At 37.7% G+C, this 22497-nt stretch overlaps 1 protein-coding gene across 2 annotated transcripts in view; it reads right to left on the bottom strand.

Moving 5' to 3' along the window:
* The window catches only part of LOC128536235 (protein unc-79 homolog), a 40140-nt gene extending 18037 nt beyond the window's left edge, over nucleotides 1-22103 (bottom strand). The window contains exons 1-23 of one of the 2 annotated variants that reach the window (XM_053510410.1): nucleotides 21834-22103; nucleotides 19638-19758; nucleotides 15235-15548; nucleotides 14071-14241; nucleotides 13210-13305; nucleotides 13051-13106; nucleotides 12829-12958; nucleotides 11487-11551; nucleotides 10049-10137; nucleotides 9634-9674; nucleotides 9334-9362; nucleotides 7698-7927; nucleotides 7199-7370; nucleotides 6640-6870; nucleotides 6313-6503; nucleotides 4090-4213; nucleotides 3355-3495; nucleotides 2759-2974; nucleotides 2442-2669; nucleotides 2218-2350; nucleotides 1941-2020; nucleotides 1708-1856; nucleotides 1352-1509 (exon numbers count right to left, since the gene is read on the bottom strand). In XM_053510410.1, coding sequence (XP_053366385.1) covers nucleotides 1352-1509; nucleotides 1708-1856; nucleotides 1941-2020; nucleotides 2218-2350; nucleotides 2442-2669; nucleotides 2759-2974; nucleotides 3355-3495; nucleotides 4090-4213; nucleotides 6313-6503; nucleotides 6640-6870; nucleotides 7199-7370; nucleotides 7698-7927; nucleotides 9334-9362; nucleotides 9634-9674; nucleotides 10049-10137; nucleotides 11487-11551; nucleotides 12829-12958; nucleotides 13051-13106; nucleotides 13210-13305; nucleotides 14071-14241; nucleotides 15235-15548; nucleotides 19638-19758; nucleotides 21834-21855 — 3187 coding nt within the window. In that variant the 5' untranslated portion in view covers nucleotides 21856-22103. The remainder of the gene's footprint in view (nucleotides 1-1351; nucleotides 1510-1707; nucleotides 1857-1940; nucleotides 2021-2217; nucleotides 2351-2441; nucleotides 2670-2758; nucleotides 2975-3354; nucleotides 3496-4089; nucleotides 4214-6312; nucleotides 6504-6639; nucleotides 6871-7198; nucleotides 7371-7697; nucleotides 7928-9333; nucleotides 9363-9633; nucleotides 9675-10048; nucleotides 10138-11486; nucleotides 11552-12828; nucleotides 12959-13050; nucleotides 13107-13209; nucleotides 13306-14070; nucleotides 14242-15234; nucleotides 15549-19637; nucleotides 19759-21833) is intronic. The other variant, XM_053510411.1, reaches the window with a different exon arrangement.
* Nucleotides 22104-22497: the final 394 nt, after the last annotated feature.

Raw genomic sequence — 22497 nt, 5'->3', positions numbered from 1 at the left:
CCGTAATCCAACGCCTTAACCACTGAGCTATAGTCATAGGCAGTGGGCTTCTGAAGCCAGTCACTATATATTCGTAAAAGATATTAGTTTTTATTCCTAAGATGTTTTTTTTTATTTTTGCAAGAATGTAAGATGTAAGAATGTTTAGGGTTTTCGTCAATTAAAGTTCCCAATGTTTAAGAAACACACTGAGCAAGCATTAAAGCTGTGTTTTTAATTAAGATGTTCTCTATGTGGGAAAAAAAAAAACATTTCTTGGACTTTAAAAGAAAGACATTATTATTTAAGTAAAAGTGCCATATTCAACACTGGCTTCAAATCGCATTTAATATATATTTTACAGTCAAAAACTTACATTTCAGAATGAAATTCTGTGGTTATTTCACACTGTTAGACAGCAATGCTTGACTGCTGATGTTTAAATGTATATGTATAATATATGTGTATGATTTTGGTGTTAACCTAACACGCATCCATAACCCAGTTCTTGTGTCTGAAAAGGGCACTCAAATCCCCATGTGGTTTCAGTAGTCCCTAAGATATATTACGTTATTTCTAACCAATCCACTATTGGGTGTAATGAGTAGGATGTGGTGTTCGACAAACAGGAGTCTCACCTACAACGGATTAACACACATGATTCAGTTAATCAAGAAATAATTGCCTTTAACCAATTCTTTATTAATCTTGGATATCATATGGTTAAGGACAGTAACACCGAACGAAAGAAGTCACACTGAATGGTGCTGCAGAAACATCTTTCAGTCACACATCTAAAAATGCAAAAGCTTTAGTTCTGTAGTGCTCGATATCTCTGATTGGCTTCAATGAAAGATTTGATTTAGAAAACCCCAAGAAGAAGAACTGAGGCATATTTATATTGTATAATGTTGTAGATTGTTTACACTGTTTCAACTTCATTAAATCTACCAAAATCATAGCTACACTCTGTAATGATCATGTCTAACATCCTCTCACTTCCTGTACAGAGTCATAGCTTCTCATCATCATAAGAGGCCCCTTTAATCCAACAATTTCGCAATGCTTTAGGAGGCAGTCCAGTAACCATAGCAACGAATAGAGAATAAGCTCTCTCTCTCTCTCTCACACACACACACACACACACACACACACACACACAACACCATCACAGATTATAAAATGGAGATCTACAAAGGAGTACGCAAAAAGGGAACACTAAAGCATGATTAAAAAAAACACACACACACACCAATTTCAGCATATTGACATATTGATCTCATTTTTCATACTAGGATCAATGACAGAACGCCACTGCTTCAAGACAGTCAACAGGAAAAAAAGCAAGACCAGGCTTGCACATGGAGCTGACCTGCTTCAAATCGAATCTTCCAGTCCTTGCTGTTGAAGCTGTTGTCCACCAATTTCCAGAAAATATCAGCGCCATGGGACAGCGAGAGAGCATGTAGCAGCTGAGGCACCGCTAGGGAGGCCAGCTGGCAGAACTCAGACTTCAGCATGGACCACAGCCTGGGCACCAGAGCAGATAATGCACAGTACACACATAAACAATGACAGAAACACATTTTTGTTTTCTTTCATGGACCATTTTGTACTTTTTGTAATGCAGATTTATAGGTTTTATAGGTTTATTTTATATGCAAATTTATATGAGTTATGAAAGGTAAAATATTAGTTATTAACTATCTGCTTCCTATTTATTATTACCTGGGAATAAGCATCTTCTCTTGAACGTAAGCCAGAAACTGAGGGTGGTCTTTGCGGGCGAGATACAGGCACTCTCCATGCAGACACAGGATTCTTAAACAGTTCAACATATTGTAAAGGATGTCTGGCTCCTCAAATTTAGCCATCTCCTACAGGAAGAAAACAGACCTTTTTAGAAATCTTAAAAATAAATAAAAAGCCTGGTGTGTAAAACAGAAGAATCAGATCTTTACCTGGAGCATGGTGTAAATAAGTCTGAGAGAAGCTGGGAGCTGCTGGTAGGAGAATTTCCTCTCTGTATTACTCTTTAAAGCTATGGAAAAGAGAAAAATGTAATGGAACATTAAATTATAATTATATTTTCAAAACTTCTAAGAATCAAGCAACATGAGCCTCATGGTTTATGGCAGGGTTGTGGTTTGCATTTAAAAAAAAACAAGTGATCAAATGTGATCTAATATTGCTGGTTGCTCCATGTTACAGTATCTACTTTTGTGCACACAGACGTACGTTGATTATCAAGGGAATCTCTCTGGTTTTCATTATTGTCCTGATTGGCTCCCTCTTCTTTGCCATTCTCTGGTTTGAGACACTGTTCAGATCTTGGAAATATCAGACTTTCCTCAAGACTGTCTGCAGGCTCCTGTTAGAAAAAGCAAAAAAGACTACTTTATTTACTACATGCTACTATATACTACATCAGTGTCGGTATGATTTATGTATGTCTGTCTCACCACCAGCCGGATCTCCTCAGGCGGTGTTAGTCTCTGGAGGAGCTCACAGCCCAGTTGGTAGCAGAGGATACTGGACTGGCACAGGCTGCATTCCATAGCCTTCTCGTCCTTCTGGCAGGTGTGTGAGCCACCCCAGGGTGCCTGGAACACACTGTTAATGATCCCTACAATGTCTCTACCCAGGCTGCCTTCCATTCCCAGAGTCACTCCATCATCCTGAAGCTCCATCTACACAAACATTGGAATCATCTGTGTTTCTTTAAAAGATAAATTATGTGGGAAAACAGTGACATTTAAAGTCCAACTACATTGGTCACCTGTTTAAGAATGAGGTCAAACATGAGGATGAAGCAGCCTAGGTTCATGTCATCATCATCACAGTCCAAGTCCAGAGCACAGTTACCTGTGGCATGACCCAAGTTTTTAAAAGGGCTACAGCGCAAGGGGCTACGGAATGGGCTTCGAAATGGACTGGGAAAAGGACTTAAGGTGTTGTTATGCCCCCTTCTACCAGGATCTGACACCACGCTCACCTATGTACAGAGAAGCACATCAAGATCACTACAAATTACATTCAGCCTCCTTATAAACAAATGATTCTGCTTTAAGGTGTCTTTCAAAATAATATATTTTTTTAAATAAAAGCACTATTCATTTTTTCATTCGGTAATCCAGTGGTGTTTGGATATATCATGTGCTTGCCAGTAATCAAGCCTTTTAAAAGAGACTATATTTAGTCTTCGCCTTGTTGTCATGACAACCAGCCTCCCTTTAATATTGCACCCAATAATTGAGCAGGCTCTGCAGACTGCACAAAAACCTGCACATTGGCAGTGTTTATTACTATAGTTATTATTTAATGCATCATTTCGATTATACAGAGCCTAATCGAGTTAAGAAATATGAGTTATACCCTTCTTGCCCCAGTATTTCCTGTCAGGTCCGTGCCTCGATTCCTTCTTTGATTGGCCAGCTCTTTTACGGAATTCACACCATCTGAGAACATGCCAATCAAGAGTTGCAGGGGCACAACAATGTCCAGCTCAGACAGCACCTGCACACATTAAGTCATAAAATATATACTGTACTATGAAACATTATCTGCATGATAATACATATATCAAGCATTAGATTGAATGCAAGCACAAAAATATATGCTTAAATATATGCAAACACTTTTTAAAAGCTGGGTCAATGAATGTCCAAATAATGTTTAGCTTTAGGTTAACCATCACTGCAGTTTTCTGAAAAGGATGTTTGCAAATGTACAAATGCTCATTCTTCTTACATAAAATGACAGTGATGGACCTAAAGATGAGGCTCTCTACTGACTGCATGTAGAATGCACCAGGAAAAGCCAGGAGCTAAAAATGTGACATCAAAGGCTCAAATCTGGGATCTTTGGCTCACTGTGTTTGTCTCACGATACCACTGACCCAGATCCATACTCAGCATGTGTCATCTCTTTATATATATTTTCCCATAATCCTCCCAAAATAGGCACATGGCATGCACAAACTTAAATTTTAAAGTTGACAAGAAAACAGATCAAGGTCAGGGGATTGTTACTGTGCCTATCTCAGTGACTATGGACGATTGTTCTGGACATGTGTGGTATTCTAACATACATGCATATATAAATACTCACATGTAGCCAAAGTAAGGCTTGTTCCTGTACAGATGCAGGATATCCAGTAAATCTGCAACTTATGAAACCGAACATCTCCTCCATTGAAAAGGGCAGTGGACATAGTTCTATATCAAACATCTTGCTATAGGAAGAAATATAGAGAAATGTGAGAAGGAGCAATATGACCACACCTGCTTCACAATAAAGCAAAAAAAAAAAAAAAGAAGGAAACATTTTTACTTTCAACATTAACTTCAGGTCAGATGAAGAGACTTAATTAATCCAGAACATAAACTCATAGAGGGTTTTTTGTAGATGAGACGAATGAGGACAAGAGATTTTGCTAAAGGCATTCAAACTGCTGTCTTCTCATTAATAATAACCTCTATAAGGCTGCTCAGTACAGAAATAATTCCACACAGCCAAAGGGGGTTCCGTGTTTGACCTTATTTGGGATGAAGGTCATGGCACCTAGTTGGTGCTATTGTTGCCATGGTAACGAAGACAGGCAAAGTGAGACCACCTCTGAGGTTTCTTTAAGCCATGCGTTAACAGTTAAGTGTTAATCACACATGAAAATAATACACACATGCACACACACACACACACACAACATGTAAAATTTAATACCCTATCTTTTATCTCTATATTGTGTATAAAAACATAACAAAAATCATCTGATCTTAGCGGATATTAGTATTGGGCAAATACAATCTCAGACAAACAACATATAACATATAACCATGCTATTATTTATTTCTCAAAAAATAATTTTCGCCAAAAAGAAAATAACATGTGGGCAATACTAAGTACACCTCATGGTTCAAGAGTTAATTTCCTGTACGACTTTATCAGTCTCTTACATTGATGTGAAATAATTTTTGCCCATTCTTCTTAACTAAATTGTTTCAGTTTATTGAGATTTTTGAGTATTTGCTTATTAACAGCTCAATTAAGGTCCTGCAGCAGCATTTAGTTGGGTTGCAGTCTGGACAAGCATTAGATTGAATTCCAAACGGAATTGACTTGGCCATTTCAAAACCTTGATTCTTCAGGATTATTGTCCTGTTGCATAACCAAATTCGAACAAGTTTCAGACAGATGCCTCTCACATTTGCCTATAACATACTGTGGTATACAGAAAAGTTCATGGTCAACTTGATGACTGCAAGGTGCCGAGGACATGTAGCTGCAAAAACAAGCCCAAACCAACTCCACTTTGGAGTCCATAGGACATTGTTCCAGAATGTGGTTTGGTCAGATGCAGGTTTGCCGAAACTTGGTTGTGCTTCCGTGTTCTGTTTAGATAGAAAAGGCTTTCTCCTGGGAACCATTGCAAACAAACCATTATTTGTCTTTTTCTAATTGTGCCTTTCCGGAAGTTTTACACTTAACATTTAACAGGCCTGCAGGGTCTGGGATGTAGCTCTTGTTTTTTTTTTCTATTTCTCTAAACATTGCACAGTCTGACCTTGGGGTTAATGTGTTGGGACCTCCACTCCTGGGATGATTCAAGAAGATTGGAACACTTCCCTTTATAAATGATCTTTTTTTAATTGTGAATAACCATTTCACTTGCAAATGATTTTATAACCTTTTTCAGATTGATGTGCAGCAACAATTGCTTCTCTAAAAGCTTATTGCTTATGTCTTTCTACTTCGCATTGTGATAACACGCATCCACAGACCAGCAAACTGTCAAAACTTCTTTATAGAGGTCTGCACACTTATGGATGATCAATTAATCAAGAGCTGATGTTTAACAACACTTGGCTGCACCTTCCCCCTTAAATCCTGTGAAAGCAATATGGGGAATACCTAGAATATTGCACACATATTGTTACTTTTTGACTTAATTTTTTTTTTAATAAATGATTGCACAGTAGAAAACGTTATACATTGTTGTTCATCTGAGGTTATACTTGCCTAAAACTAAGACCCACTATGGTCAGATGATTCTAATTTACAGCTGGATTGAAGTGTGCTTAGAGCAAAAAGTACACATAAAATATGATGTGACTGACTTGTTTTTAATGCATGTTTATTTTTTCAGCAATGAGGTTAATATTCGACCCATGCTACAAAACCAGGCTATAGAAACCATGTAGCTTTGGATTATACCATTTTTAACAATATTGAGTAAAGATAAAAAGTTAACTGTAATCCCAAGAAGGTTATAATATGGAGAGTTCTAAAGTTAGTAATAAACCAAATAATTCATATTGGCAGTCAATAATATACCTAAGGACTTCCCGGAACTCTTTCAGCTGGTTGTCTGGCACTTCAGTTCGTATGGCCTCCAGCCATTCAGGCATAAAACACTCCCAAAGTGGCTGGCTAATCACATTATAGGGGATTAAACACAGGATTCTGTTCAGGCCCTCCTTGAGCTGTGAAACTGTACTGCAGGATTTATCCCAGTAGCCACCCACCTGTAAGCACACATATCCAGCCACACAAACACACACACACACACACACACACACACACACACACACACACTCGGTCTGAAGACAGCATAAATCCATATAAGCAAGCCATTATGGGAAAGTCAGAACCTCTTCTTACCCGGGCAAATTCCACTGGCTTGGGCAAAAGGCACATGACCATGACATCAAAACGCACATCGCAGACAGTCTTCAGCCACTTTGTTACAAACTGCGGTTTGAGCTTCTCCACTAGACTGCCTACTTCATCGTCCATCATGTAGGCAGTGGAGTGAAACCACTGGAAAACCATGCTAACCAAACGGGCAAGACTTTCAGTGGGTGTGTTCTCACTGGGGGTACACAGGCTCACCTGAACCAAGATCAAGGGAATGGAAGGATGGAAATGGAGGATAAAAGGATGCTTTTGTAATTTGTTAGCAGTATAAGTTTATTAATGTTATTAATATGGTATTTGTCAAGTGACTATATTGGTAAATGGAATAGTTATATGATTGTGTTTGAGTAATTTTGGTAATCAAGAGTTATAACCTTAGTAATTTAGTATTGGTAATAATGAAATTATTATACAAATAAAATTCTTTCAGTATTCAAGTATATATATTTTTTCCCCATAGAATCCAACAGCATGCACATGTATGAGCATCATACACACATACGTAGAGTGGGTATATCCTTACCAAGAGCCAGATGCCAAACTGACTGAGCAGTCTTTGATCATGCTGGTCATCCTCTTTGTTGTCAAATTCGAGGTTGTCCAGAGAATGGTGGGAAGTGGAGAGGCCCATCTGACGCCGTCGGTTCATCTCAAACTCCCGCTGCTCTGCATGGATCTCTGCCTCTTTTAACAGGCTGACACAACGTAAGACAAATGACAGGAAAGACCTAATGACACAATGCATCATACAGCTAATAATGCAGTAAAATACTCTCAATTTTGAACTTGAACTGATAAATAAATGAATAATGTTATATTTAGCACAAACACTTTATAACATACTACTGATTTGCTTAATTAGAAATACTAGCTTAATACCAGAAATCCAAGACTGTACAATTTTTTTAAAAGAAATTAAAATGTAGTGATTCTGGGTTACATAAAAGTGTGTTATTATGCAGATCCCATAGGCGTCATATAGTTTCAGACTGAATGCTGGTCATTGCAGACAGCTTGGGTACCTGATGACAGATTCCACGGTGCAGACGAGCTCCTCGGCTCCGCACTCACGCGTGTTGATGGGGGGAGGAGATGTCTGGTACAGATGAGTCTCTGCTGAAGCACCCACCTCATTGCTGTGGTGGTTGACATGGCAACGCTTGCAGTAGCGCACGGGCCGGTTGCCATGCCGACCGCAGCAGCCGGCCGAGAAGCAGGTGACAACAGCCCGCCTCACATGAGAGCTGCAGTTCTGTTGGCCAGAAACAGAGCAAGAGCGAGCCAGAGAGGGAGAAAGAAAGAGAGAGTAAGTAAATCAAAGACAGGGTGAGACAGAGAAACAGAAGGAGGTGGTACGAGGAAGAGAAATCAATAACATCCATCCATGTCACGAAACAGAAACATAGCTATTTATAAGCTATATGTGTATGCAGGGACGCAAAAAAAAAAAAAACAGAATAATGTACAGTATGTCCACAAAAATAAAAAAGCATGGTCAAGGACAGAACATCTGAGCACTCCCTAATAGCATTCTTGATATGCAGAATCGCGTAGTAATATGAGTATTACATTTTATATAATTCTGGTTCCATCTGGCAGAGAAGAACGGACATGGCAGTACAAATGATTACTGCAGCAAACTGTCTTAAAGACGTCCTTCAAAATAATTGAATTGTTTCTGAATACCAGTATTAGTATAAATTTAAATTACTAATGTTATTATTTTCTGTTTCCTAAAGGTGTACAGGCAAACAAGTACACTTTAACGGCACATATCTAAATGAGAACCCTGGCCCAGTACACATAATAGTCAAAAGAACATTGCGTTATATAAAAGACAAAGCCTATTTAAAAGATTGTGGATTAAAAATGAGCAAAGCACTGTAATCTTCAGGGCAGCTGCATCATGTGAAAACACTGTGTGAGTGTTTTAGGCAGTGTACCTGAGATTACCACCCACTGCTTGCTAGCTCACCGTGAAAACACAGCAAGGAAGCTTTTCCAAGACACACATCATCAAGGCTTTTATACAATTCCATCATGATATGATAAATGTACTGTAAAATCACAAGCATTCAATTAGCATTAATATATTTGAGCTTATTACATTTCTTTCCTGGTACATTGATAGTAATTACAGAATTATTTAATAGACGTATTCTTTAGAAATATTAAATGTATTCACTTTATGTAGTGCTTGTTGATCTAAAATGATTCTACAGTAACATTTAGACTAGGTTATTGTCGAACCTTTTAAATGTACTGTTGCTACAGATCCACAGGCTGAGGCAGCATATTAGACTTCACAAGAGGCACCAACAAGCATGCAGATGTAAGAATGTGAGCTGATTATATCTATTACAGATGAGATCCTGACTGCCATGGCAACCACCATGCAAGTCACAAGAATAGTCGCAGACACAATGAGAGCCAGTCTAAATACAGAATGTGCGAACTGAATATAATTTTTAGGGTGCATTCTGTGTAAAAAGACAAAAATAAAATGAAACATTCTAATTATATTTAGAATAACATAACTTTACACATGAATGACTCATTCCCATGCTGAAAAAAATATGTCCCAGTGACATGATGACATTTTCCGAAAAACAACAACATACTGTAAAAGACATCAAATATTATTTTTGAGGACCATACCTTTTTCTGACATATAGCAGATATTTCAGCTGTGTAAAAAATATAGCATATTGTTATTACGCTTGTATTATTCTTGTATCAAAATATAAATTTGTGAAAGAACATCCTTAATATCCAAAATGTTATACAGTATGTACCGCCACCATAGCTCAATTCAGATGGTTACCATACTTGTGCTATGCATGTCTAAACAAAACCATTGTGTTTAACCAGAATTATTGACTTTGTGTCTATAAGATAATAACATACCCATGTTATTATTCAAGATGAAATATCTATCATATGAATAATAAGGCTGACCTTGAGGTAAGAGCACATCAACCAGCCACTCTGCATGGTCTCTAAAGATGCAAAAAAAAAAAAAAAAAACACCAAGACAGACATGAAAAATGTATACCTCATAAGATTGGTTTAAAAACAACTTTGTTTCACTTCACCAACCATCCTGTTTACTCTGAATTAATTTTGTGTCTCTTTCAGCATCTCTTTACACAGTGTTACAGGTCATTTACAAGATAATGCCACATGAACGGCAAGATTAATGAACAGGTAAAACCCACAGCTGTTTAATTAACAATGGTAATGTTACAGACTGCTGGCAAAGAGGGGATAATATAACCTTGGTAACGACTCATGTGAGCAAACATCATAACCGGTCAGACACTCAATCACAGATCACTATGTACCTAGAGTGTACCTAATAAATAAAGCCTACCCTGCAATCCTCTGACTACATTCCTCACAGATATACAGAGGAGGAGGCTTGTCTCCCAGAGCAACCGAGAGAGTCGGGTCGATGCACATCTGAGTGGAAAAAAACAGGCATGTTACTGGACTCCAGGCCCATATTATTATAACTGTCACGCAAATGAGACATTATTAACAAAAAGAAAAGACCATCAGTAAGATGCACATTAATCGTCTACCATGTAACATGTATCTTTTGTTTGTTTTTTTACATTATCTGAATCGTTTGAGGTTGAAATGTCACACGCACATGCACACTGCAATATGTTGGATTAAATTAATTGCCTTATTGAAGTCCTGAAATACTGTTTAATGACAAGGGTCAGTAGTTGGGCTGCAGCTCTTAATAAAATGGCCAGTAATTTACAGAGCGCTTCTACCCATGCGATGACCCCATCCTCCGGCAGCACCGGGTCATCTCTTCCAATTAAGCTCCCCCACCTCCAGCCCAGAACGCACTGCCCCCTCTCAGGCCTGTAGTAATTGAAATGCGGGGCATGTCTACTCCTGTTTCGTTCTCACTTCGGTGTACAAGCTGAGTCAATACTGACGGAGAAGGATATATGGATACAGACATTATCAGCGATGTGTGCTTGTAAGTGTGTGTGTGTGAGGTGGTTGAGGGGGGTACGCATGCTTGTAAAGGTATAAGCAGTGGCGGTTTTAGGCATGGATGAACGGGGCAGAAAAAAAAAAAAATCTGTGCCGCTAAGCGGTTTTCTATTATCTATGATACCTGTGCCGCCCCTGGAGAGTACAGTTCACCTCTCCTAAATGAAGCGGACAAGGAGGGACCGGGGCTAAATTATGTCAGTGACACCTGACTTTCTTACAGATAACGCAGGTTTTATTCAAAATATTATAAACACTGACCAATAATTAGCACTTTTTTCATTTATTTAATTGTGTGAAATCGTAAAACCGATTATGACGTGGAGGTGAATTAGTTTAGTCTTGACTTCTGGTCAGGAGTGACAGCGTTGGGTGAACACAGTAATGGAGAGAAAAAGGCCAAAGCTGTCAGGTGCCCAATTTAGGAAAAAAAGAAAACGACAAGAAACGTGCAAAAGATAAAGGTATGCAACAATGTTCTCTCTGTATGATTAAGGTATTCATGCCATTATGTTAATTAGTGGTATAACGTTAACTCTTAGGTTTGTTGGCCTTCTTGCTTATAATGCTTGCTATGCTTACCTTGCTAAAAAACAAACACAATAAAAGCCTAATATACAAACCATCACAGAAATTCGAATGGTTTCTATTAAATACCTTTTTTTTTTTTTTTTTACAAAAAATATAAGTAAAGTTATATGGGGGGGGGAGTTATATATTTATACAAGATACATGGTACTGCATACTGTATATACTCAAAGGAGTAAAGTTTAGTAGATCAGTTTCCATCGTACCTTCACTGCAGGCTTATTTATTGAATTCTGACACTCAATGTGTTGGCAGTGAATGGGATTCCAGGCTGCAGAAGTTGGGCAGAAGAGCAAAGGAGAAGATTTTAATTTTGAAATGAAATAAATATTAGAAAACAATATGAAAAACAGCTTGACATTTTTTGATGATTTAAAGCTTTTAGTGTGCCAGTCAAGTGTTTGGGCTCACCTACTCATACTATAAAAAATATCATATGTGTGTGTGTGTGTGTGTGTGTGTGTGTGTGTTTATTTTATTTTATTTTTTTATAATGAATTAACATGATCAACAAACCTAATGATTTTAGGTTTAGGTCGTTTAGGATTATTAAATATATTTATGCAAAGTGCATAATTCATTGCAGTAACAGACATAATATCAATATGTAATAGCTACATGAGGATTTAATCACTGTTAGGGGGATAGAAATATTATCACATTTTTTAACATATTTACAAAATTCTTGCTAGTTCCTAAATAACACTTATCGCACCAGTATGCAGTGACCAAAATATTAACGAAAGCTCTGCATTAACTGCAATGAAACTCACTAGCTTCATGAGAGATACTTTTTCTAATCTAGTAAAAAAATCCACATTTCCTAAAGCACCTGTGGAATGCTTTAATACATAAACACTGGTTAATTTATTTACATTTAATATAACATTTTGGAATCAATAATGTTACAATACTAATAATAATCTTTTAGATTAAAAAAGCCTTAATATCATGGAAAGGATTGGTTTATTGAGGTGTGTACAAACCTGAGTGTACACCAATCAGCCATAACATTAACACCACCACAAAGTAAACTAAATAGCATTGATTACCAATTATACACCTATACACCATTAGACTCGTGACATGATCATGGGCACCCAGGGCTCATGTTTGCCCGTGAGGAGCAAAGGCCACGTGTATGGTTCAATCCCACAGAAAAGTCAAAGGCACAAATCACCCAAAATCTCTGAGCTGGCCCAATAGAAAGGCACCAGAACACCCAATGCATCACAGACTGCTGCTCACGGGTAGTGGCAGGCAAAGACCCCAAGGTCAACAACTTGGCCCCCAAATTCCCTAGATCTCAATAGTTTTAGCACCCATGAGATGCACTGGACAAACAAATCTGATCCACAGAGGTCCACCCAGTCATCCACGGCACCCAAAGGATCTGCTGTTAGCGTGTACACCCCGATGCCCTGCAGAGCCATGCCCAAAGGGCACGAAGGGAACCCAAAGCCTAGATGGTTATATTGTTAATGTTTTTAATGTTTGGCTATGTATACTGTATAAGAAGAACACAACAGAACAACAAGTTTGACTCACCTGTGTACTGGAGCCCTCTGTACTCACTAATTGCACCTGGAGGCTTCAGATTCGGCCAGTAATGAAAAAGCATTTGAACAGCTGGCGGCTTTACTTGGGATGGTCCATAAGATATTACATACAGGAGGTCCTAAACACAGTAAATAATAATTTTAGATGATTATCCTTCGCCAACATGGTAATATTCTGAAAAGATATCAGGATAATACAGGATAACACTACCTTCCACACTTCTTGTTTATACTTCATCAGGCACTCCAACAGCTGACAGTGATACACTAACATCAGCATAAAAACACCGGATCAGTTAACATTTCTTTTCTTGTCATTATTAGTTAAACAGATTCTCCAGAATATTGGGAATATATATAAGGTATTTACCTGGGTTTGAGGTATACTGCATAGCAATCATTAGCATAGAGGAAGCAGACAGATTGACATAAGCAGGGACCCCTCCTTCTCTTCGAGTTGAACCCACTTTAAAAATCAAAAGGAATTAGTTTATAGAAATAATAGTATACATGAAAGTCTTTTTTAGAAAACAATACTAACTGCATGAGGACACCACGAACCTCAGCAAATAACAAAATAAGCATATAAGAATAAAGTAATTTGACTGATATTTAAATACAGTATTAACAAAATATGGCAGTAATGTTTATGCAACCTATTCCACATAAATTGGAAATGTATGGAAAATTAATACAATTGGTAGTTAATTTTGTTTTGTCAATTATGGTCAAACTATGCTGGAGTGCTAACTAATTAAATAATTTCACTCAATGAAAGTTTTCAAATTAAATGAAAGCTCTTGCCAAAGGAATAATGATAATAATGTGTATACAGTATGTGTATATATAAAATGAAAGGCTTCAGGACTGAACATCATTAATCTTTCTAGCCTGTTGCCACCTCCCATTAAAATGATTTCAGATAACAAACAGATGTGTAGAGTTTGACTCTCAATGTCACCAGTATCCTGGGAATTCATGCTGTGAGAACATGATGTTGATCTTTAGGACAGAGTGTTCCATTTTACTTGGCTTTATATACAGTATGAAATAAGCTCAGTTCAGGATTGAGCTTGGTCTTTACAAGCCCTAAATCTGTCATCTCTAAATTTTAATAATAATAATAATAATAAATATATATTTTTATTAAAATATAAAAAATAATAATAAAATGCAATCCAATAATAATAACAACAATAATATTAATAATAAGAAGAAGAAGAATACTCACATATAGCCATTGGGAGAAAGGATGTGCTCAGGTATTCAATGATGTCTTTATGTAGGAAGGGAGGGAAGGTGGCTAAAGTGGAGATCATAGTATAGGGCAAAGTGCTGAGAATATCGTCGCTAAGAAACGGTAGAAGGCAGGTTGTCGTATAAAATATGGCCTGTCCCAGATCTAATAAAGGGAAGGGGAAAAAAAGTAAAGAAAGACAAAGAGAAACTAATGTAACAGTCTACTGCTGTACGTGTACATTTAGATTCACACAATTTAAATTCATGTTAAAGGTAGTATAAAATTATTTATATTGTTTGCTTAAAACAATACAGCAAGATTATTGTGCGTTAGAATATAATACCAAAATTCTCTAGAATTCAAGGCATAAAGACAGTTTAACAACTATTTTTATAAGGAAATGGATCATCAATGTAGATCATTCTTTTCTCAGTTAAAAGCAACCATAGCTAACTAGATTGTCTTCAGTAGGATGTACAACAATCGAGTGGGCTCTAAAGTATTCATGTCATGCAAAGACATTAGATGAGGTCACATGCATGATCTAAAATGGCTACCTCTGCATACTGAGTATGAATTAAGCTCAATAACTCTTATCTTTCAGGACAATGACCCTTAAATTTCTGTGAATCTAAAACATGTGATGTGATTTTCTTAATACAGTATCTATTAACCAAATATAATACAATTCTGATATACTGCACATAAATAATAGTGGCATGGTGGCTTAGTGCCTTGCACCTCCAGGTCTAGGTTCGATTCCCGCCCTGGATCTGTGTGCATGGAGTTTGTATCTTCTCCCCATGCTTTCCTCTCGGTACTCCAGTTTCCTCCCACAGCAGATTAGGTTATCTGGCATTCCCAAATTACCCATAGTTTTCGAACGCAAGTGTGTGTACAGTACGTGTGTGCCCTGCAATGAATTGGCACATTGAATAGGGTGGACCCTGCCTTGTGCCCTAATTCTCCTGGGATAGGCTACAGGCCCCCTGTGACACTGTATGACGATGAGTAAGCGAGTGAGTGAGTAAGTGAGCGACTGTATATTTATACATGTATATCAGAAATGTAAAACTTTCTGGTACTTCATTTTTGTATTTCACTGGACTAAATGACATATTAGTTTGTTGAGCACCCTGGCTATGGAACACTCACCGTGCTGACCATGCTGCAGCAGGGGCACCAGGTCAAGCAAGGTGACGAGGGTGGCATAAAGCCCCTGATAGTCCAGAGAGGGGTACTCTGAGAGCTGAGCGTCCCGACTCTGCTGGGCGGCACCCCCCCGGTCGCCCGGGGCGTCCCGCAGAACGCTGTAAAGGAGGGAGCGAGTAACTGTAGGGTTGATGGAACTGACTTGTGGTCTTAGAGATGGGGTGAGTGGGAATGGCACAGGAAAAAGACACATGGTCATGGGCACAGCCAAATTGGAAGCTTCCTGGCTCTCCTTCCTGCCTGTACGGGACAGGATGCTGCTCCGGGGGAGAGGGGAACAGGGGAAAAAAAGAGACAACAAAGACACAAAGAAACAGCACATTACATTGAAATGGCTCTACAGAGACAGTGTAAGTAGAAAAGAACCAAACCCAGATAAACCCCACATAGGATGCAGTGTCTTCACTCTTACATCACTGAGCATGTGCGTTTTTCTTTTTTCTTTTCTTTTTCAAATTATTTTTTGATTCATGAAAGTGGCATAACTTATTTAATTGTTTTTTCTTTTAAATAAGAGAACAAAAAAGTGCCAACAGAAGCTTGCAAAGAACTGCAATGATCACTGCATCTCATGCGTATCTGGTGACAAGGAGCAAAAATATAAAAAAAATGGCATGTTTTCAGTGGCAGCCCCGTACTTTTCCAGAGGAAGAGCGTTTAAGAAACACTGACCCCTCTGAGCAAATCAATAGCGGGGCAGCCGCAAGGTCAAATCAGTTAGGAGGCCAAATAACCATGCTTTGTTCAAGAAACAAAAAAGAAAGAATGGCAGGGGCTGTCAAAGATGAGAGCAATTTCAAATTGGTTCGGGCACAATACAGAGATGACACTTCTGAAACATGCTTCAGCCAGTAATAAACATGTGTGTGAGGTTAGACCAAAAGTTCCCTGATCACAACACATGTTTATTGCATCATAAAAAATAATGTCAGTATGTAAGTACATTATGATACTTGCTCAGTATCATTGGGGAAGAGAACTAATGAGATCCAACAGGCATATGGATTTCAGTTCTAAAATAAATGTAGCTAGTCTACGGTTAGGGAGGAAATTGTAATGGAAAAGGAATAAGGTTGCTTCAAACGGGATGGCTGGTAGCATTATGCTTGTGGACTAATGGGGGATGGACGTTTGTGTTTGCTGTCTCCTGGGAATATTTTTCCCTAATTCTCTGAGGGAAAATGGCAGCAATTTTCATTTGATCTATGATGGGCTTGAGAGCATTGGGAAGAGAACAAATTTTGTCTTTGGATGCACATTACATAAAACAGTGTGATGTGTCATTGGTCAAACTGCAAACTCTATAAACATTTAGCTCTAAGCATATGCATGGCATTAGGAAAATTCAGTTCAACATTTCTATTACTTGATAACAGTGATGTTTATATAAAAACAGAATATTATAAAATTATACTCTATAAGATTTCGATTCTGCTGTTTTTTTTATGTATAGTGGATGATGCATATGTTAACTGCAGCAGATTAAACTAAATCAAAAAGAGTATAATTTAAAGTCTCAATAAACATTTAGCTAATCATTTATTGTCATCATCAGTATATACACAGACACACACACACACAAACACACACACACCGGCTATTCTGCATGTCCAAACATGAAATTTAAGACTAACTGGAAAAGTGAGCAATTATACAATTCTGTCTAATGTAAACAGTAATGCAATGTATAATGACTAGCATGTTTAAAATTTATATGAGTTAATGTATAATATAATATAATATAATATAATATAATATAATATAATATAATATAATATATGAAGGGTGTTCAAGACAAACCGGGACTTTGTGATAAAATTCTCGTAAAAGAAGGCATAAAATCAATAGAAGACTTCTAGCGCAGTACAGTGATGAGACTCTTAGCTGCAGTAAAGCATCTGAATAAAGCAAATGTTTTAAAGAAGGTCATACGATTATCACATGAATGACGAACCCAACCAAGGTGGCTCGGAGCCCACTGCAGTCATTCTTATGAACATTCAGTAAGAAAAACATCTGAACCACAATTATCTTGTCGCCAACTTGGAGCAGAAACACATCTGTCTGTGGGAAATGTATATACAATCATTCAGAATCACCACTTGCACAATACAGGAGCTCGACTGAGAGTCACAGCAACTGACCTCGCTCCATGCCATTTCAATATTTGGGCCACTAAAGGAGTTCCTAAAAGGCTAACATTTTAGACGTGAAGCACGGAGACCGGTCATGGCTCCTGCATAATGAGAAAATTTTCTACCTTAAAGGTATCCAAGCACAAGTGATACACACACCGGGATACACTGTGATAAGTGCAGTAGTGTAGCAGGGGATTAGACAGAGAAATAAAGGTAGCTTTTATTTTCAAAACTGTTTCATGTTATTCAGGGCAATCAAAAGTCCTGGTTTGACTTGAACACCCCTCGCAATCAGCCATAACATTAAAACATTAACAGTGACAAGATCGTTTGCATCTAAAGCTCATCTATGCCAGTGGGGTGCAAAAGCTGGCCTGATTCGTCCGAAAAGCCAATGCAGCACAATTCTCTAAAATAAAGTCAATACTGACAATGATAGAAAGGTAACAGAACACCCAATGCAATACAGCCCACACAGGGCATGGGGCCCGGCGGACAAAGGCGTACGACTCATGCCCCGAGAAGCCAGAGCTACCCAGGGGGCACAAAGGGACCCTAAAGAATACTGGGCATATTGTTTTTTGTTGTAATGTTATGGCTTACCGGTATAATATAATATAATATAATATAATATAATATAATATAATATAATATAATATAATATAATATAATATAAATAATAAAATTATCATGACATTAAGTTCAGATTTGTCTCACACATTTCGAGCTTAATCTTGACTGCTACTTATGTGCCAGATCAAATGAGAGATTACTAGCTTTTATGACCCCTTACTCAGACAACATAAACTTTCCCACCAGACTTCTTGCCCTTTTCAGTTACGTGTCATTAGCCCCCTGCAGTAGTCCTACTATGGCTATGTATCAAATATCAATTTGGCTGCTCGATCCTCTCTGTGTCTGGCTGACAGTCTATCTAAGACTGTGACATATGCTATCTCCCTGCCATCCTGCTTTCAAGCTTCACTGCTCATGTTTGTTACCCTAAGTCCTCTGTAAAACAGGTGTCTAAAAATATATATGCATGATAGCTGTTTAAATCTGGGTGCATTTTTTAAATGATATAAGGCCCTGGAATATACAGGTTGTTGTCACTGGTGCCCTTCCTGTAGCTTAAATTTATACTACACATTTGTGCAAAAATTGATTCTAAAACTTATTTTCCAATATTTATAAAATATACAACCTTTATCCTACTTATAAAACTACTAGATCTACTAGATCGCGCTTTATTGTGTAGGCGATAAAATGCAATAGGGTGAATTGTTACAGGAAAATAATCAATGAAAGTGTGGTTTGATGAAGTTGAAGTTGATTATTTTTCAATAACAGCAAATCCTAAACTGTTTTATTCTTCCTACACCACAGCTATTTGGTATTTACTGCAGTTTATTTATCTATTTAAAAAATAAACATCCGTTTCTAATTAATTTAAAGTTAAAGTTAATAAGACAAAAATATGCAGCTTGCATTGAAAACTATTTTCTCAGAAAGTGCAAGTCATTCTTTCCTAAAGACTTTTACATTTTAAAAAACTTTAAAGTTTAAGATTTATCACTTCCTGTCACAAAGCACTGACACTGGAGAGTTCTTCCAATAACCCTAAATAAATGACTACTCAAAGCTGCATCATATAAACAGTTACATGTTTTTATTGCTTTTATCCCTTGGTGAAATGTCCACCAAGTTCCTATGTAAATTGTTCCTATAAAAATGATAAAATATTGAAACTAGGGTAAACTTTGATCTACTTGCAGAAACATGCTGTCACAGAAAATTTATCAACAGCTTCTGACTACTTTGAATCAAATGTTCAACTGCAGTATGGTATAAATAAATGTAAGTACTAAAAGTTATTTTATTTCCTTTGATTTTTTTAAAGTTTAGGGAAAATATGCACTTTTTAAGTATGCATCAGAGACAGAGTATAGAGCAGGCCAAAAACTAAATAACATTATTTTGACTATTTCACCCAGAAATTCAGAATTCTAAACATATTAACAATCAGTACTGTACCACTTCCACTATATTTTCTACACTACATTATATTGTATGTGATAAGACACTAAAGATACTAAGTCTGCCTAAAACCCCTAAACTACTTATAGCTGAACACTAAAACTCATATGCCACGAAAATCTGTAGTGTGTATCTTTACTTCACCTGTTGGTCCAAGCGTAGTACACTTACCTGAGCAGGGTTTGAGAAAAGTATTTCAGTGTGTTTGCAATGTCTGTCCCAGATGGCACAGGGTAAATATTGTGTAGCACACGGTTGTGATACTCTTGCAAGTATCGAATCTTAGAGGCAACTAAACAAAGAGCAAAGTGATACATAATCAACACCAAGGCAAGACCTTAGTGCCTACACTGAGTACTAAAGAACATATCAGGACCTACAGATCAGAGAAATCTACTGCTTTTAACTGTACTGTACACCATAACTTAACAAACATGCAGTAGACACATACTGTATGTACACAGTGATGGACAGAAAATACTGAGACTGTTAAGGCAGATTATTCAAAAGCCATTGAAAAGCCAAAGCATACTGTACAGTATATGTGACATTCAGATTTCACACAGAAAACAGAAGATGAACAAATATGTATAGGCGTGATTTTGGCGTGAAGTAAACTGTTTTTGAAACATAAATAAATGTTGCACTGACAAAAAACATCGCCTTGTATAATATCTGAATGCTGGTAAAATGTTTTTTAAAGTTTTGTAAAATAGAGTAACCTAATTGCCCTAACTGGTTGGTGTTCTATTTAATCTCTCTCTCTCTCTCTCTCTCTCTCTTTCTTTCTTGTTTAGCGGGGGTTTATACCTTAAGATGTCAGAACATAAGACTGTATTAGATGCAATAACAAAATTTTATTCTGGATTAAACATTGATAAATCTCCAGTTTTAAAACCCTTTTAACTTATTATTGCTGTTAACCAGGGACTAAAATGCAAGACTTTTAACCTTCCTTCTGATTTGTTGCCTTCTATGAAAGGCTATAAAGTGCATATCTCACTCATCTCACTCTCACTCATCATCTAAACCGCTTTATCCTGTATTCAGGGTCACGGGAACCTGGAGCCTATCCCAGGAGGCTTAGGGCACGAGGCAGGGTACACCCTGGACAGGGTGCCAATCCCAAAACCGGAGTACCCGGAGGAAACCCACCAAGCACGGGGAGAGAACATGCAAACTCCATGCACCCAGAGATGGGAATCAAACCCGTACCTAACCTGCACCACTGTGCCGCCTACACGGTGCATAACATTGATAATTATTAACTGATATCCTATTAATCCAAATGTACAACATTACATAATAGCGATATAATTCAATGGCTGAATGTGAATTTTATTGAAAATGTCCCAAAAAAAAGATATGTAAAATTAAGTGACAATACATAGAGTAAGAATATTTTTGCTTTTAAGTTGAAACTAGTTTAATGGACTGGTAATGGTAAAAACAGAAACCTGCACAACTTCTATATTTTATGACACAATTTCAACCATAAAAAAATTCTTATTTTATTTTATTTTCAATTCTTTTTGTTTTTTACCCTATACCATAATTAAGCCTTCTCCAGTAAGTGTGTGTGATTAATGTTAGGGTTGTTTTAGGAAATTTGCTTTTAGCTGTGTGCACTATGCGACCTTTAGTGTGTGTGTGTGTGTGTGTGTGTGGCTGTTCAGGTCAGCAGTGGCCCATATGTAGTTACTGTTTTGCCACTTTGTCACTGTTTTTTCCAGTGTTCACTTTCTTAATGTGGATTAATTGTGATCTCTCCTAGCAGTCATGGCCAGGCTGGTCATAGATTGTGCTATTGATGATAAATATACTGTATGCAAAACCTATAAGAAAGAGGCAGAGAGTAAGAGCTGCTATTGTTTGTTTAAAGCTTACAATTTGTTTTATAATATTCACAATTAGTTTCCATGATCCATGAGGATTTGCCTAAACATCCAGATGTGTTCCACTTGTATATAATCATAATAATTATAATAATAATATATTTTTTAAACACAAGCTAGACCACCTCTCTGTCACATGCAGGAGGTTCACATAAAGCTGTTATATTTTAGAAGTCCATTTTCTAGCTCGACCTTGAGGAATGACTGTCTTGCCTAAATCTTTCACGTTTACTTCATAATCCGTCACCTGCTTCCCTCTTGGTTTACAATTCAACTAGACAGAAAACATCTTCTGGTTCGGGTCCTGCAGCCTGGAGGACGTGTTGCAGCCTTTAGCGACGTCTCTCCCTCTCTCTCTCTCTCTGTCTCTCTCTCCCCCTCTCTCTCTCATCATGAAGGACAGCATCATCCTATTATATTCAACAATGACCACCACGGCGACGTGAAATAAAAACACAGTGAATGTACTTACACTGTTCTGCTTTCGTAGACATGCTGAAGGCTCGGTGAGAATTACACAGGAGTCACAGTGGAGATGTGATTTAACCCTGCGGTGCTTGCGGTCTTTTCCCCCCTCAGTGTTGAAAAAAAAAAAAAAAAAAAGTGATCGGAGCCCCTCGCACTCCGGCTCGCTCAGGTTATACCACTACCGCCACAGCATCTCCTATCGCAGCTCGTTCACCGAAATAAGCCTGAGCGCTCCCTGCTTCTCTAACACACACTGTCATCTCCACACGTCTCCTCATCTCTAAGGTAGCCTGAATGTTCATTTCGGATTCCTACTATTCGCGGTACAAATCAACAAAAGGTAGGCATGGCTACCCGACTCACCTTTGTACCGCGAATGGACTATTCCGTGTCGAACATTTTCCATTGATGATATTAATTTCTGGCCACCGTGACGTGTGCGGGAGTTTATGTTTTTTTTTTTTTTAAAGAAATGTAATGAAGCATGTATAGAGCTGCTGGTTTCTTCTTATCATACCGTATACTGTACGTATGTGCTGCGTGGTGAGCTGCACGTGCAACAGTTGGTTTGCAAGAAATCATTTTAGGCTGTACAATAGTCCTAGTCATAATGTATTAGTGAGTAGAACCTTTGAACCTAGCTTAGATTCCAAATTAAAGGTACTCAA

This window comes from Clarias gariepinus, chromosome 13 (assembly GCF_024256425.1).
Source record: "Clarias gariepinus isolate MV-2021 ecotype Netherlands chromosome 13, CGAR_prim_01v2, whole genome shotgun sequence".
Taxonomy (NCBI): Eukaryota; Metazoa; Chordata; class Actinopteri; order Siluriformes; family Clariidae; genus Clarias; species Clarias gariepinus.
The sequence above is the reverse complement of the archived record's forward strand: the minus strand, read 5'-3'. Positions and strand labels throughout refer to the sequence as shown.